Genomic DNA, 17,739 nt, shown 5'->3' with positions numbered 1-17,739 from the left:
AATTCCGTTATGCGCTGCCTTTGAGGAACTAAAGCTAGATAAGTATTTTGTAAAACAGCACCAGATTTTTGACAGCAAATTTGTTGGGTTTTAGAGAGAAAATTCCCCGGAGTAGTCCCTCTTGCACACCTGGCTGGGTCCCATAGATCAGCCTGATCAAATCTATCCTCTGGTTTCCTAACCTGAACCAAGCCGAGCACACTTCATCAATCCTCCTGGTCACTTCTTGCTTCCTTGCTTTTGCTTCATCTTCATGAATTCACAGACCCGCAATTGCGGACGGTATCGAAAGAAGAAAAATTGTAAGAAAATCCTAGCATGATCATTTAATGTGTGCCTTCAGTCAATTTTTAACATCTTTCCGAATAACTTTGAAAGATTGAATTCATACTGTAGTTCTTGGATAGTCCCTTCCGGTAATAACGGAGAAGAAAAGTGCGCGATGGTCACTATTGCTACCTCGTCGTAGTAAATTTCACTTAATTGCCTAGTGTACTTTCTTGTACTTTCCGTGGCGGTGTCCCCTCATAAAATTCCACGTAAATTTCTCTAGTTCTAAGTGAGAAATCCTGGAAAATCCGTGAGCATTGTCATGATCGCCATTTCGATCTCGTAGGAATAGCAATTTCTCGTCGAACCACAAGATATTATGTAACAACAAAGTTTAAAGATCGTCTCGAATCCTTCATCAACATCCGGAAACATCCCTGGGAAAGTTCCATCGTTATATGATTCATATTTCCCTAAACCCTGACTCTCCGTCTACCACGGGAAATATGGACGTTTTTCTAATGAAGACGTTTTTCTCGGATATTAAAGATGAAGACAGCATTGCCGAGCGGCGCCACGTGAAACACATGTGAATAACCCGGTTATTCACCAACGCAAATGTCAACAGGATTAGTATTGTTGGAATTTCGTGCAGTAAAGCAACTGTTGCGGTTCGCTCGTAAATGTCCGAGGAGCAGAAATCAGCGGACACTGCAGACGAACTTACAAAGCAGCTGCAGCAAGCGATGCACCAGGAACTACAATGAAAACCGCCCGAGTGCAGAAGAAAAAAATCCAGAAAAAACACTGAAAACTCGGTCCGAAAATGCGGAATCGATCAGAAAATCCTCTCTCTGACCTCTCTTCAAAGAATAACCTTTGGGTTGTCGGGGATAAAAATCGGTTGTGAAGCAGGTCGTTATGATGAATTGACAGATGATCGGAACTTGACGTGAAGACGAACTCGAAGGTCAAGTTTTAGTGATTTTTGTACGAGTTGTCCGCGAGCAGCTGTCACAAACCATTTCGTCGATCGCGTAAAAATTACACTGCAAAAATACAACTGTGAAATTTTGAAAAAAATTACTAGTAAAAAAAATAAAACATTAAACAGTCGTTTTTTCAACATTTTCGCGATCAGATTCTTGGATTTAAGTAGTTTAGTGCGAAAAATTCCCTTTACTTAAACTTTACTATTTGAACGCGTAGTGCGAGAACTCGTCCTCGTCCCGAGGGGCCATCATTCATTTCCTTTGTATGAGTTGTACGAACGCTTCCCACGTCTCTATCTACACGCACAACATCAGAATTCGATTTCTCTGAAATTGGGCGTTCGCGCATCCCTAACGCCCGCTGGCTGTTGACTCAGCTTCTCCTCATCATGGAGTGAACGCGGTTGTTTTTTTGCTAGCCAGCGCTCCAGAGGAAAGAGCATCGATCAACTGGCGACGGTGCCCAGAAATTCTACTCGGTTCATTGAACGCCGCAAATTGTTGCTATTTCCTAGTCGCGCTCCCATGTTTCGGTGTAAAAAAGGATGAAAATCCTTTGTTCATCATTACTACCCACTGATGTGTTCCTTCCAAACCTTTTTCATATTATATCATTGAAATTACTCTTTCTTACTAGCTACATACTATAAACTCTTGCTCTCAACGCTTTTGCCCGCTAAACTTTCTGGACTTTCTTTTTTATTTTATTTTATTTTATATTTATATATTTTATATTTCTGGAAATATTTCTTGTTCTAAGCATTATGTATGAATATTCGCTTGATGCGCATTATAGCTGTACGGCTTTCCTATCTATGAAGAAAAAAACCAGAGAAATCATCACAGAAAAAGAAAACAAAGAAAAGGAGGAAAACAATGTGAGAATGTGAGTACATCAAATAATCACAAAGCTAAAAATTTTCCTACTAATCAATATTGCAGTACAAATCTTCTTATTGTCCTTTATATTTCTCCAAAAAAATATCATCTGCTGAAGGAATATGGCATGTAATAGCGTAAAATGTTCATGTTTCGATCTTCACATAATTTTTAGGCTTATGCTTAAGTTTATGCGTAAGGTTAGGTTTTATGTAGCTTAGGTTTGAACTTTGCCTTGGGCTTAGGCTTAAACCTAGATCAAGAAAGAATTTAAGATATCTTTATTCACGACATGAAAGCGTATCGTTTAGATATTTTTGGAAAATGTTCTCAGCGTGAAAATTATGACTTCTTGTTTCCTACCTGTTTTTTTTAAATTTGCATCCATTTAATGCCTTTTCATCATTCATCTTCTCCTCCTCTCATTAACGTATTCTATTTCCACTTTATTCATCTTCAGGTACATGAAAATTATGAAGGAGGTATATAGAAAACGTTTTCTATACTATTGACGATTGCGGGCTTTTCTGGCTTTTCTGCGTATCCGGGCACGGGCCATGTTTTCATTTTCCTTGTACATCTTACGTGTGATATTATTCAAAAATAAATAAAATAAAAAATAGTAAATCCACTGGATTCCGAACAATTCATGGAAAACTAGGTTATCATGAGAAATACCATTGAAAGGTGTGCGGCTCACCGGTGACCCGCATTGTCGACGCGATCAAAAAAAAAAACCCCACCGGTCGGTGAGCCGCACGATCCTCAATAGCAGTACACATCTACAATTATATCCATCTCTACCAAAAAAAAAGAAATATTTTGACAGCCAGAAAACGTCTTCACACCATCCGAAAAAAATCAATATCCCTCTTTCTCAAGAAAAAGTGCGGGAATGTTCTGATTTTCCGCCAAAAGAGCTCACGTGTTCTGAAAGCGGTCGCAAAATCCACTTGATATGTGGAGAAGTCGTAGATCCATCACTCGAGTGATCTCGTTCCAAGTTCTCGTCGTACGCAGTGATCATTCGAAGGGTATGAGGCAATATGTGTTTGATCTAAGTTCAGTCCAGGCTCATATTGAACTAAAAATACTTTTATTAACATTTCGTTCTCTCTAATTCAGTTCAAATTAGCGATACTGCCTTTGAACCTCAATTTACTGAAAAAAATCGAAATGAATAGCATCACGTAGCTTTTAAGGCGCATCATAGCGTCGCAAAAGAACTCGAACTCTTCGGAAAGTGATCTACCTCCCGCTGGATATCCGAGACCAATATCCCATTGATCCAATCCATTGTTTTCTGCCTGAATAACACCCACCGTCCCGTATTCTCTGTTTTCTTATCTTTCTCTGCTGATTTCGTGTTTTTTTTTTCATGTCGAAGTGATTTCTTCGAGGCCTTCCGCATCGCTGTCACAGTTAATTCAGCGGTGGATTGCGATGACCTCGATTAAGTTTTTTTTCTTTGTTGACGGTAAATAATCACAATCAATCTAATGTGTAATTTGCACTTAAAGGTGTTCGTGCATATATTTAACGTTTGCAGTTTTGCAGCGTTTGCTATGTTGTAATATGTGAATTACATCCGAGGAAAAATCCCAGAACATTCGGATCATCAATATCATTCAGGTAGCTGATACGTTTAATCGATTAGCGCTCATTTGATAAACCCAGAAATTTTTCCAATTGTTTCAAGGACTACTATTGTAGCATTTTTGATGATCGCGGTTTTCGTGTATGTGTACCGAAGCGTGAGAGCGATAAGCTACTGCTGTTCCAGTATTTTCTGAAAAATAAGGAATTTTCCGCAAATTTGTTCAGCAGTAGTGAGAATGGGATCAATTATGTAATTTGACGGGAATTTTTTATTATATACTAAAATTTTTGTGGTAACAAAGAATTCAATTCTGTTTATATTTACAAATATTGATTTCAGAATTTTTTTAATTTCTAACTCACTCCTATTTATACTATCGATGCATAAACGTTTAAGAATGGAAATGGATGAGGAATTCTTGAATCCCGAAGAAAAACTCGGCTTCGGATTTTAAGTTTTCTGAAAAATGAGCTTGTAATGTAATACAATCTCTTGTTTTTTGCTTCCTACTCGAACAGACTTCAGTGGTTACAGGTTACTGCTTTGAAATAACGTAAACATCATCTAAAAGTCCTCGATTTTTGATCCCTTCACCTCGTTTCTGATTTTTTTCATGCTGTTAAAGATTAATTAGTTACTCTCGCAGTAAACTCTCCTAGAGGGAGCTTGTCCTGAAATCCATGGTGTTATGGCTTCTCCTGAAATAGATAGGGGTATGGGTTTGGGTAACATGAGTATGGGCGTGATCATGCTCAATTCCCGTCAGTGATCCGGAAGGAGGCATGAGAGATAGTCTTGTGTGATTCAGTGTTCCCAATGATGTGCCTTATTACTCGGTAGAACACAGGCCACTCCACAGTCGTCCAACCTTCGCCATCTATTTAATATAGCTTGAATAAGCATAACAGTGATAAGCAACCTTACCCGCACAATCATGGACGTTTTGCAGACTGCCCTCATTTTATTCCGCGTAATAAGTTGCATCGTTAGGAAGACGGACTGCACGCCCGCCGAAATCATGGAGGCATCATAAAATTGTAAATTTCGTGATACGCTGTCTTCAACAGGCATTAACGTACAATCTCCGATTTTTCACGAACATATTGAAGAAATTTCGGTGACAACCACATTAAAACGTTTTTATGTAGTAAAAAAAAAACTATACCGAAAAATATTGTCAGCGAATGACATTTACTACATTTAACATTATAATTGCTTAAATTTGGCCGTATTTCATTGTTTTTCCATAAATAATAGTTTTCCGTTGAGAAATCTAGTTTTTCTTCCTGTTTCATAGCAATTTCATCCACCACAATAACATGTTTACTGGCGGTCTTCTCCGGTTGTCGGCTGAGCTCTACGACCTCAACACAGACAATTTAGATAACTGCCGTAGGCTATTCGGATCTCAAAAACATCTATTCAGCTGTTCATTGAAGTGTTGCTGAATACCTTTGTATTTATTTCTATCGTGGAGATTTTATTGGCTATTGCCGGAGGTTATAAATTTGACCAATATCTCTGGATGTAGTATAATAGAGGTAGAACATGAGATCTTTTCTATCTGATCGGTAAGCAGGAATTTCGCAGCTATTTCCAGCTATTAAAGAAAATTTTTACTAATTAATTGAGTCAATAAATGTTCAAAATTTAAAGATTAAATTTGGCAGCAACTAAATCCATTGTCAAGTAAGGTAAGCCAAGAACGAAATAATTAGAAACTAATCTCCAACTCCCGAAAAGCCACAAAAATTCGAATGATAACTTTATTTGGATCTTAATATTCCCGAATTTGGACTTATAACGTTCACTCGATGTCAAACGTCGTTCTTCAGGCAACAAATGGAAAAATTACTACTTCACATACTACATGTACTGTTTGTGTTGTAAACTGACCAGAAGAACTTTATATTTCTATAAAATATGAAAAATAGTGCTAAGTTACAGTCGTTGCTGAAATTCTTTGCCTGAAGAGCACGATAAGACCAAGTAAAGGAGAGGGGAAAGGGTCAAACTGAAAAAACGCGTGCGTCGCGGCAGACGCGTAGCGGTCACGCGTGCATAAAATTTTGGCGGCAGCTATAGATGAATTTTGTGGATGCGAAGAATCCTGATAACTAACCAAGCACATTCAAATTTTTCTAGGAATGGAAAAGAAACTATGATCTAGTTATAAATAATAATATTATTATAATAATATAAAATAAACTGGAACTATGATCTAGTCATGAAGTCTTACTTATAACTCTAACTTTCTCTGAAAAAAACGAGGAATTTCTTGCAGAACACGTCTATTTCCCTTAACTTGAACATTGAAACGAATGTTTAGATTTGTTACTTATGAAAAAAAATCCGAAAGTCAAGCGTGGAACGGCCTTGCACGGTATCCAGCCAGCCGTTTCGATGCGTTCTTTGAAACGGCGCCGTTGACGCTGCGTAATTTGACGGTGATCGACGAAAAATTACAATTGTGTTGTTGATTTCCTCTAATATTGCTCCGATTATCTATCGTGACGTAATGGCGTTGAAACCAAGGTGGGTCATGTGTGGAATATAGGCGCAACCGTAGACAGACAGTACGGTCACGTGGGTACAACTATGTAATGTACCCGTACCTGTTCCTACAACAAAATAACAGCATAAAACGTGATATTCGAAAATTTACGGCGCTAATCACATTTGTGAATTAAAGGGTGTGCCTGAATTATTGTTGTGACTGATGCATTTAGGATCTATTTTTTGAAGAAAAAAATTTGAAACTTGTGGCCGTTGGCTGAGCCATAACAATGAACGGCAGTACACTTTCTTGTCATCCTGAGCAGAGGCTTTGAAGGGCTCTGAGGCACTTCAGCCCACTCGCTATATTTAGAGCTTAGAAAAGGTAAAGAATAAAGTTTATTTAGAGATTTGATGGATGGATTTGGTACTTAACATTAACAGTAATTTTGTGAACTAAATACTGCGGTACCCCTCCCCCCCCAGCCCTCTCCCCGTACCCAGGGGTGGGTGTGGTGCAGTCGGTTAGAGGTCCGTTGTAGCCACACAGTCGATGGTTTCGAAACCGCCCCAGTGCAAACAAAGCCCTTCATCCCCTCGGGGTCGATAAATTGGTGCCAGACTTGTCTGGAAGGATAAAAACACTGAATTAATCATTGGGTGGCCCCCAAAAGTCATCAAGCATAGGCAAACAAGCGTTCCCAAACCTCAATGATTACGAATTGCAGTAGTAGGCGCATCCCAAGTGAATTGATTAACGCCACTGACTTTAAGTACTACGGTAACTATAATAATACAAACTCTAGGCTGTAACCAGTAACTTACAGTAAAATAACCAATACAAAATTTCGAATTTTATTTCCTAATTGAGAATAATTATTAACTATTCCCGTTAACTTTACCCGTCATCTACGGGAGTACCGTAAAATTAAAGTTATCGTCTAAGTTTGAATCAATCACTGATTATTAAGTCATTTATTATTTAATTAAAAGATCATTTAACTTAAAAAAAGGTGAAAAAAGATAGGAATTTCTCTATAAATGGGATTTTCAAATTTTCCACTGTCAATTTTGAACAGCAAAGAAATTTAAGTACGGTGAGAAATTGTAATAAAAAAGACGTGAATAAGAAAATAGAAAGATCGAAACTCTATTCCCTTTTCACTAACGGACGGGGATGGTCAACAAATCACATCAAACATGTGAATCAAATAAATAAACTCAACCATTGACCTCACATGCGATCCGAAAACCATCCCCTGATACAATAACAATAGAATCAATTATCATTGAGGTTTCTTGTTGTTATTGACAGAGATTTCTAAACAATGAGTCATAATAAATAGTTTTACACTGAAAGCGCTATTCATCCTATTTCCCCTGCTTTCAGTTCCACATGATTACATTCATTTTTCTCAGCTTATTAGAGTTTTTTTTATGCTAAAACACCTCGAGATCTTGAAGTCCACATATGTACTGAAAAAATGCATTTTTAGCTTTTTTTTAAATATAAGTAAGGGACTTAGAGTTAGGAACATTGAGCAAGAATTTATGTTGCGACAGAAAAATTTGTTTCTTTTAATTCCGGTAATTCTATTTTTCTTTTAATCTTAGGTAAATAATACGGTGATTTTCGTTAAGTTTCATCATGACGATTCCTGAGATTATTTGATGCTCACGAAAGGACAATACTTGAGTGCACAAGCTCCTCTCTCCACGATAATATTAGATAAGTAAACAAATAAATAAATAAATAAACAATGGGATTGCTGTAGTCGTATCGAAATGAGAAATTGACATAAAATATTAATAATCCTGAATTTGAAAAAAGAATTTCTTATCTCCTGTACCAGAAGACGCCAACACACCACTCAGTACGTTAGAGGATCAATTTTTCTGTGTAAAAGTTAGAAATCACTAGAATTTCATTCTTTCTTATTTTTTTTTGTTCTTTCTTTCTTTCTTGTTCCTGATTTACGGCACATCTATGAGTGTTTTCGAATAAACAAACAAATAAATGAATAAATCTCATGTACATACTTTTAGAAAACACTTATCTAACCCGTACCACTTCCCCTCCCCTCCCCGCCTGAGGCAGTTCAGGCAACAGCTCGACAGACCTCCCGTCGAAATGTTATTCGACCTAGGAAACACCAAAAAAACCAAACATCAAACACTTGTTAGCGCATGATTTATTAATTAAGATAGGCGTTCTCGAGGCATTCCATCCCAAACGTCCCCACACGTGGTGTACGATATCAGTGACGCAGTAGATCAGAACGAGTTTTTCTTTTCGGATCACGTGGAAAAAACGAACCGAGAACTCCTTATTAAGAGTGTGTCTTCGTTAGCGTGGATGCCCTTCCCGCCGTCTAACCCAGTTTTGGACCAGGCACGCTGAAAAAGTGCGTTAATGGGCGGGTTTTAATCTTCAACATCGTCTTTTTCCATATAAACACACTGTATCCACGTTTATCGTCTACACCGCTTATCCGCTCTCGGTTGACACATTTTAAGACTTTAACTCGTAGTTTAAGTGTGAGTTAGGTACGGTAGCGTATCTACGTACATTTCCACCTCTCGGATTTCTGTTGAATTCCGTTAAACGTGAAATTAAATGCTCCTAGTAAATTCTATCTACCTTCAATCGATTTATTTGTGTCGTTATCTACACTAGCTGCCAACACAATTTCCCGTTAGGACCCGTTGCATAGAGGAATGCTGGTTTTCAGCATAGAGAAACAGCTCCTGCTACACAAAGGAATGTCCAGAACGCGAAACATCTCCGTCATTTCTATTCCACTTATTTGTCCACACATGAATATGGGAGGGAACTCGTCCCATGGGGGCGGAACGCGATCTACTTTCGTCGTTCGTCAATGCCTGTACTAGTTGTTCAACAACGCCGTAGATCCGCCGTGGTCTTCCGGAAGTGGAACCCCGACGGTCACCCCACTCTAGGACATCAGTCGCTGTCGCCGTATGTTTTTCGCGTGGAATCGGGTCGCTCTCTGTTTCTTTCTCGTGAAACCACAAGAAAACAAGTAATTAACGAGGACGTCATCACCAACAGAATAGCTTCCTTCTGGAATTATTTTCTTTTCTTTCTTGTCCTTTTCGTATGCTCTGAACGATTAACTATGCTATGATGGCCCCACATAATTTTCCAGAACAAACTTATTCTCTTTTTGCTTACCAAGTTTGCCAACGTTTTGCCGGACAACTGTTCCTGAGACTCTAGATTAACCGAGATTCGATTACTTGTTTCGAGAAAAATGCTATTACATCGAAATTCTTCGTTGATTTTTATGTTGGTCACCTTCTTTTCCGTTTTTATCGAGCACTGAATTTATGATGCTTTGTGAATAAATCTCCAGTCTCCTTTGCAAAATCCGAAAGGTTAAGCTCACCGCCGATTCTCCGAATAGCCTGGTTGGATCCATAAAATCCATAAAAAGCAATAAGTCTTACGGCCAGAAAAGGTGGCGAAGGTGAGAAAACTTTGGAGAAAGAAAGAAATTTCAATTTTCATGTTTTCGTCAGGTTTCGTCACTAATCGTTGTGAAATCGTTGAAAAAAGACCGTGGAACCGCGGCGAACAGAACGGATAAGTCGGAAAATCTATGGATGAACGAAGTTCAAGTCTTTAGGTCCAGCGACTCTAACTACCTAAAGATTATCCTCATTCATTCCTCTGTGCACCATTAACTTTATTTTATTCCAGGACTTTTTAGAAACTTTTCCGGAAAGAAAAATGTTGCTTAGATCATTATATATTATTATTTTATTTATTTTGTCTTATTATTTTTCATCTACTTCATTTATTTCTATTTTATGATTTTATTACATTTTTCTACCAACGTATCTAACTGCTACAAAAGGTAGAACCGTAGCGATTTTTAGACAAGAAAAGAGTGCATGTCACTCTGAGTTCACTCGATTTCCGTGTGGGAGCGACCGACCGCTTGTGTGTGAGTACGGAACGGAGGCGGAGGTTGTCGCCGTCTCATCACACATAGTTGTAGTTGTTCTTTGACTTAGTCTCAGATGACATCCCAAACGCATTTGTACTCGAGTGCAGAAGTCAAGACAGCTAAACCTCATGACGGAATTTATGACAGTTGTCCGTATTTTTTTCCTCATCGTCTACCGTAGTTCCTAGTACAAACGGGAGTTTTATTACAGTGTAGTTCTTCGTTCGTTTTTTTTTTGAACCCCGGTGACGCGCCATTTTTCGGCTTGAATCATAGTTTATTCAGATCTGGGGGGCTACGCTTAGTGCAGTTGGTGAGAGGTTTGGCTGTGACTGAACTGACTGATGGTTCAAAACCGTTGTAGGTCAACCAAATTTTTCATCGCTTTCCTGAACATGCGCTCATAAAAGATAGGTCTCCTTGGATGTAAGTTTCAAAAAACGTGGATACAAGAAAGCATTTTTTTCTAAACTCTTATTATGGAATGACCTATAAGTACACTTTTTTTCTAGGACAGCGTTCTGTCATTCTTTTGACAGCTGCCTCGGGCTATTCTCAGTTAATAAGGCCGACGGTGCCAATGTAATTAGGACCTACGTTTGTGTGTACGTTCCAAATGATATTTAAGGATAGATAATCCAGAGATACTGACAGTATTTTTGAACGTGAACGATTTGAACTACATTTTTTCTCTTTTTATCCGAATTTATATGGAGAACTGGAAAGGGAGACCGGGCCCCTCGGATGTTTGCTTCGTTTTGCTTTCGTATTGTGTTTTTTAACCACTAAGGTTCCAATGAAATACGACTTATCATCCACAACTGCAACGTGCTGAATCGTGTGTAAACAAGGGATCTGTAACAGTTGTCCGTAGGTTTTCCATCGCTACATTTGCTTCGAATAATTCACTCGATGCCATTTTACTTTTCGACGATCTGACACAAATAAATATCCACAAAATGATCAGCTAAGAAGAGCACGTAGCGCAAACATCGTGAATCCGTGCATGCTGAGAATTTTGACCACGGAAGCTGAACGGAAAGAAGAAAAGAGTGTGTTACACGAGGCTCATGTTGTTCTTTCACTCGTGCAGCGATGTTGAGGTCCGGCCTGCGGACATATAAGACGTTTTCGTTACGACGACCGCGCCGGCCACCACGCCATTCCCTCCTTCCCTCCCCTCCTCCCTTCGGGGACATCGATACGTTTTCCTTACGTGTAGCTTAGTGTACGTTTCATTTGTTGTAGAATTAATTACTTCGTTACTGTCCTAATTTGGATTCCCTATTAGTGACGTTGACATTCCATGAATTAATTCTTTTGAATAATTAAATAATTTTGAAAAAATGAGTAATTGGAACACTTAGACTTTAAATCGACTTTGAATTAATTTCCCCTTCGCAAATTTATCATCTCTCCTCGGTTTTCTGGCTTCAAAAGTCGACTTGAAGTCGATTTTTTCAGAGGCTCAGAACCGTCAAATAAGGATCTTTGTCCGTCATTTCCATTTTAATTTAATAATTCCTTCGTCAGCGGTTTGTTGGATGACCGGAGATTATATCTGATTGATTTTTTAGCAATAGAATTTTTTATTGAATACGAAATAAAGGGACAAGTCATGATTAGTCATCGCTTATAAGTAGAACTACTATTTAAAGAACAAGAAATTCATAAATTTCACATAAACCTAACTTTCTATGGATTCAACTGCAGAGTTTTCTCTTTTTTTTTCTTTTTTTTCCGAGGGTGTAGGTAACCAGATGAGAAATTATGGAAAATTCTAGCTTACATCTGCGACTATTATGATCTTTCCATAATGATTTTCTAACATTAAAAACGTTATTACGTAGGCAGGAAGGAAAAAATCCATCACCGTATGGGAATTCGACACGGATGCGGTGTAGTGATCTGTCATTACAATTTATTTTATCACCATCTTAACCATATTCTAACCTGTTTTCAATGATTGATACTGTATCGAAAGAAAGGCGCTTTGGGTGGGTGTCTTGTTCTTCCGAAGCGTCGCCACTCTTTCTTTCGTACATACTTCCTTCTTCTCCGTTTTTCCTCTCTCACAATGGATCCGCTCTCCTACGAAAATCGTGGATTTTCTGTGGTTTTTTTTTTTTGCTGATAGCCCTAAATATGCACTAAATGAGCTATAAACTTTGAGTATTTATTATTTGCGAAACTATTAGTTACAGTATACTGTAACATGACTGGCGAAACGCCTTCTTCCTCCCTTCCCGGTAATCCTATAATCTGATCGAATATTCCTATCGAATACTGTGGTACAGCTGCATGTTTTTTACGTCTACCGTAACCTAGTAGTACTACGGTCTAGTCATAAATATATGGTTTTACTGACGTTTTTTTCATTTTCACCGTACTTTGAGCTTTGGCGAAATTACAACACACACGCGCTCGTTCGCAATCACATAGTCATGTGTCGTTGTCGTCGTGGTGGTTCGCGAGCGAGTTGACACTAACGCTATATAATGTGTATTTCACTAGTTGTAAACCTCAAAGCACAAATGTTCGCGCCAAGGAGGTTCGGCCACGACTGCCCGGGTCTGATAGGACAGCAAATTTTCCGGATGACATCCGCCAGCCGCTCCTTTCAATCCGGAACTTCTTCTTCATCATCGTTGAACTCAATGATCTGTTGCTTGCTGACTGGATGATGTCCTACGATGACGGAACTCGTTGATGGTGGTCGCTATCGTTCGTCCGGTCCACCCACGCGCACACAAAATGCTTTTTCTAGCTTTTTCCAGAACCCCCGAAGCTCTAGAATCGTTGATCGTGTCCACGTATATTCGCTTGATCGCTACCGTACCTCTACTTCACTCGTTGCTTGTTTTATTCCATTTTTTTTTGCATTTTCAGGCAAAATATGGATTTACAACTATTCTTGCAAGTACTATCCTGCTGCGCAATTGTTACCACAATCGCTTTATTCCTATGTGGAATGTGAGTTTTTTTAAACCGGTCTCTAATACCATTTTGTTACAGTAATCCCTTTAAAATAACCCCTTATTTCAGCCCTATATGTATAGAAATTATGAGAAGAAAAGGTACAAAGGATATAAGTGGAATCCCATTCCTGATGGGATTATTAGGGTGAGTTTAACGTAATTAATTCTGAAAAAAAACACATTACCGTAACGATGTGCTCTTAAGGATTGGATAATGTTTCATGTGCTTTTAGAGGTTCATTTTGGTTACGTTACGGTTTCTTAAAGGACGATTCGACGATGATCATTGTGAATTTGGTCAGCGTCTCGTTGTTCTCCATCTACTGCTTATTCTACTTGGCTTTCGCTAATCCTAGAGTGAGTTTAATTCAGAGCTCTGCTATGAAATTTTCGAGTTTAACTCAAAATTCAGCTTTACAATTTTCTCATCATTGTTTACGGGAGAAAAATCCGAGTTGTCCGTGTGATTGCACTTACGTTCCCACACCTTACGCTTTTATATGCGTATGTAGGGGTTGTACTGGTAATTAACCAAGTTCATCGCCACTCCCATGACTGCCATATATCAGCCAACAGCATGCACTTTATAATGGTACCGATTGACTCCGAGATGGTGCTCGGCTGGGATTGATAGAATTCTGACCACTTTTCAACCAATCACATTTCCCGTGGAAATAAACAGGAGCGATGCTCGGATACTTTGACTTTTGAAGAATAAAAGACTCAAAATCTGTAAATTCGTGTGGCTCCTTGTCACGGTTTCATGGATCTCAATTCTGATCATTTTTGTCGTGAGAGCGTGAGAGATGATCCCTGATGGAATTGGTAATGGGTAGATATATTTTGAAAGGGTGATGGGCATGCGAGTGCAAGGAAACAGCAAAAGTTCCTTCGATGGCTTACTGTAATTATACGCGTATACTGTAATTGTCCACGTCGAATTAGGATCATAACGTGTTTAACATCTAGGACTTTGCCCTAGGGTTATCATAAGGTCAGTTGACAGGTCAGTGTTTCCTGCTACTGCATCCTAAACCGAAATAGAACTCATTTCAAGAACTTGACGCGTTGAACACTTGGCTACGTATCGCTGTGTCCGTGCCGGCTGCCCCGACGGACGATTTACGGCCGTTGTTGAGAAATCTATCAGATCATTACTGTTAAGACGTATCGGTGATATGATAAAAAACCTGTTTTTTCCGATAATTCATCTCCGGACGGCGCCAGACGGACATTCAGTTGTTTGCTTGTCGAAAACAATTATGTAGAGTAGTAACATATATCGATTGAGGAGGTACTCCTAAAAGAAGCAGAGAGAGGGGAAACATCAATGTCAAAATATATAGAGAACAAATCTTGTTGATATAAATTTTTTTTAAATTTCAGTGTGGTTTCGCAGCAAAATTAACGCTAGTTTTATCGATGATCGGTGCTATGATCGTATTGGTCGAATACAATGCGAATCTCAACTATCTGGGCCTTGTCTGTATGACATTTAATATAATGAATTTTGGATCTCCTCTAGCTGGTCTGGTGAGTTTTTCTTCCTTCCGTCCGTTCCCGATTAAAGGACTGTTCCACTGAATTATATCCTTTAAATTCCCCCCTATGTACATTCTTTAGGGTGTTGTTTTGCGGAAGCGTTGTTGTGATACGCTACCGTTACCGATGTGTGTTGCGAACTTACTCGTCTCATCACAATGGTTTCTTTACGGGAATATCGTCCGGGACACTTATATCATGGTAAAAGTAAATACTTCTAGCAAATATTATATTGCCCCACTTCAAAACAAGCACCTATAGGTCCCGAATGGAATAGGAATGGCGCTTGCAGTGCTTCAACTAAGTTTATTCCTGATATTCCCACGAAAAGAGAATGGGAAATCGGTTGTGTCACATGTTGCCGGGTTATTTATTACCCGTGAAGAAAAAGATGTAGAAAAAGGTGAGCGCTATCATCCTACTTTTATCTTAAACAGCTATTCGGCTGTTCTAGTGGATTTTCAGAGACAAAGAATTTCATATCAAAAAAAAACAAAAAAAAAAACAAAAACGAAAAGAATAAGAGAACTAGTAGATTTCGGAATTTCTTCACGCGGGGTTCACCTACAAATTTACAACATCCATTTGTCAACGAGCACCTTAGGTTTAGGTTTTTTTTCAAAATTTTCGCTCCCATGGTCAGAAATTTTCTTCTTTTGTGCAAATTTGCGTCAGATTGCGTGTTACGTCGAGAACGCTGTGATTGGCCGACCGTTCGCATCGCGCTGTCTCAAGTGGTTTCTGTAGATTCGTCGAATACAGACACGCTGCAGCGAGGACGGCAACGCGAAGACCTTGAAGTTTTTGAAGAAATTTCTTTCTGCATTTTCTACTGCTGCTGTAGAATTTAATTCCCGAACTGAAAAAAAGCGAAAATGAACATACAATTTATATATCAACACTATTTTCGAATATAAATATGGTAGCTAGAACGTTTGTCATGGCTATTTTGATTTTATACAAGCGAACCTTTTTTTTTTGAAATTATTTGATGCCATTTCAGGTGACGTCGCTTCAACTCAAACGGTATCAACGGGAATTTCGTTAGCCAACGGGAAGACGTTGATCCGAAAGCTCTCCGAAGCGCTTGAGTAAGTCTCAAGTCCCTAGATCCACCAACTATAAATTTCCTGACCAGAAACCTCAATTTCACTCTGGAATCCCGAAATTCCAATTAAACTTACGATTTCGTTAGCTATTTATGCTTTTACTTTGTCAAATTGTGTGGATTTAAGAATTTTACAACGTAGTTTTATGAGGAACTAAGCGTACGTATGTAACAATGACTACGGCGTCTACTATGACGTACATATTGTCATCATTAACCAGTTAGAGTAAAACCAGTAGTCACCGCAACACATAACACGGAAGAGAAATGATTTACGTGCTTCTCCCCGCTTCGTACATAGTTTATTCTGTCCACATCAATTGTTATTTCAGTAAAAAGTCAAAACGATCGGAGAATTCCGACGACGTCGATCGAGACCGTAAATTTCGCCAAAGAACAAGAAGTGTACCGGATATTTTGAAATTTAAATCGCTTTAGTAGAAAGATTTTCATTTTGTAATTACGTTAATTTCACTATTGATGTGCATATGATGCCTTGTTTGTACATAATTTTTTTTGTGTGCTTAATTTTGTTGTTATTTTGCTTTACCACGAGTAAATCATTTCGAGTTTTCTACGATTGAATTGTTGTATTCCAGCTAAAATTGTAATTATACTGTTGCTGTGTACAAAAATATGATATCAATGGTCTATTAATGTTCTTTTTTTTTATTCTCACTGGATCATACTGTAGATGCTTTGATTTTAGGGAAGAATGAGCTGTTATGGTGTTCATAGATGTATTTGGATGTTTAATGTAAAATTTCTATTCCCAATTATTTTAGCGATTTTTTTTGGATAAAAATTTGTAAGAAAAAAGTAGTGCTAGTCAGTGAAATGTTCAGCTGATCACAGGTCACTGCATGTCCAATCAATAATCGATGATCCTACTCGAAATCGAAAGAGAAATGAGAGGAGAATTTCCTGCAATATATGTACGTTAGATTGAGTTCTGTTTAGAGGAAAGGTTAACATAAAATGATTTCTGTACAGGATTCCAGTAACAAACTTATCCCTCATCCTGCAGAAAAAAAATCGATTCCAATTATCCTAATTAGAGCAAGATCACCAATCAATACATAAACCAAAGAATTTCTCGTTCCAGTGACCTTACTCCGCTATGAGAATATTCAATAATGTAATATATTTAACAATAGAACAATAATAAATATAACTATAAATAAAACCGCCGACGTTGAAAACATAAACGTGCACCTAGCATGGGAAAAGGTGATCTTTATATCAGAGAAAAAAAAAATCCAATCCAAGAAATTCTGATGTGATTAAAAAAAATGAGTTTATTTTAAAAATAAACAAATTTTCTGACCACAAAGCTACGCTCGGCAACGTCCGACATAAATATAACCACGAAATCTATGTTGTGGTGCTCGATTTACAATAAATTATCCAAAAATTGTCATTAATCAAACAATTGCCTGTGTTTGACTGAACCTGAGGTCACTGTCAAGTCATCATACTCTCATACCCATTGATGCGAAGCTAATTGGGGAAGTTTGCAGAAATTTTAATTGTTTTCAAGCGAAATGCCTGTCAAAACGTAATTCTTGGAGTATATTTGGAATCAACAGCTTATTTACTTTCGAATGGTATTTTTAAAATTTAATTTTGCCTACTTCCAAGAATCCCGACGGTTTACGACAGATTAATCCGTCGGTGAGGGATTTTGGGATTTATTTAGAAGTTAGTAGCGGTGTTGTATACACTTCACAAGTTGGTTCTGTGGATTATAGTGGAATACAGTTAACAACATTGTTGTCGTATATTTAGCAATCTGATCTGACGTATCTAGTTATTTAGCGATATTATGACCAAATAATATAAAATGCCCCATCACCGATAAAAACCTTTATCGCCCGCTATCAGATCATTCTTATTGGTA

The 17,739-nt window shown here is 38.2% G+C and overlaps 1 protein-coding gene across 2 annotated transcripts; it reads left to right on the top strand.

The window, feature by feature from the left end:
* Window positions 1-2,077: 2,077 nt before the first annotated feature.
* Window positions 2,078-16,277, top strand: RB195_003440 (uncharacterized protein; the record flags this gene model as incomplete). 2 transcript variants are annotated; one of them, XM_064201092.1, is made up of 10 exons in its annotated part: window positions 2,078-2,148; window positions 3,699-3,773; window positions 13,101-13,184; window positions 13,257-13,334; window positions 13,423-13,546; window positions 14,576-14,722; window positions 14,813-14,932; window positions 14,993-15,134; window positions 15,735-15,822; window positions 16,172-16,277. In XM_064201092.1, 10 exons carry the CDS (start codon window positions 2,078-2,080, stop codon window positions 16,275-16,277), a joined length of 1,035 nt encoding a protein of 344 aa, XP_064056972.1. The 2 variants fall into 2 exon arrangements, with proteins under 2 accessions (XP_064056972.1, XP_064056973.1); XM_064201091.1 differs by lacking the exons at window positions 2,078-2,148; window positions 3,699-3,773 and having other exon boundaries at window positions 13,108-13,184.
* Window positions 16,278-17,739: the final 1,462 nt, after the last annotated feature.

The sequence above is a fragment of the Necator americanus genome, chromosome IV (genome assembly GCF_031761385.1).
Source record: "Necator americanus strain Aroian chromosome IV, whole genome shotgun sequence".
NCBI classification, from domain to species: Eukaryota; Metazoa; Nematoda; class Chromadorea; order Rhabditida; family Ancylostomatidae; genus Necator; species Necator americanus.
This window is presented reverse-complemented; position numbering and strand designations above follow the sequence as displayed.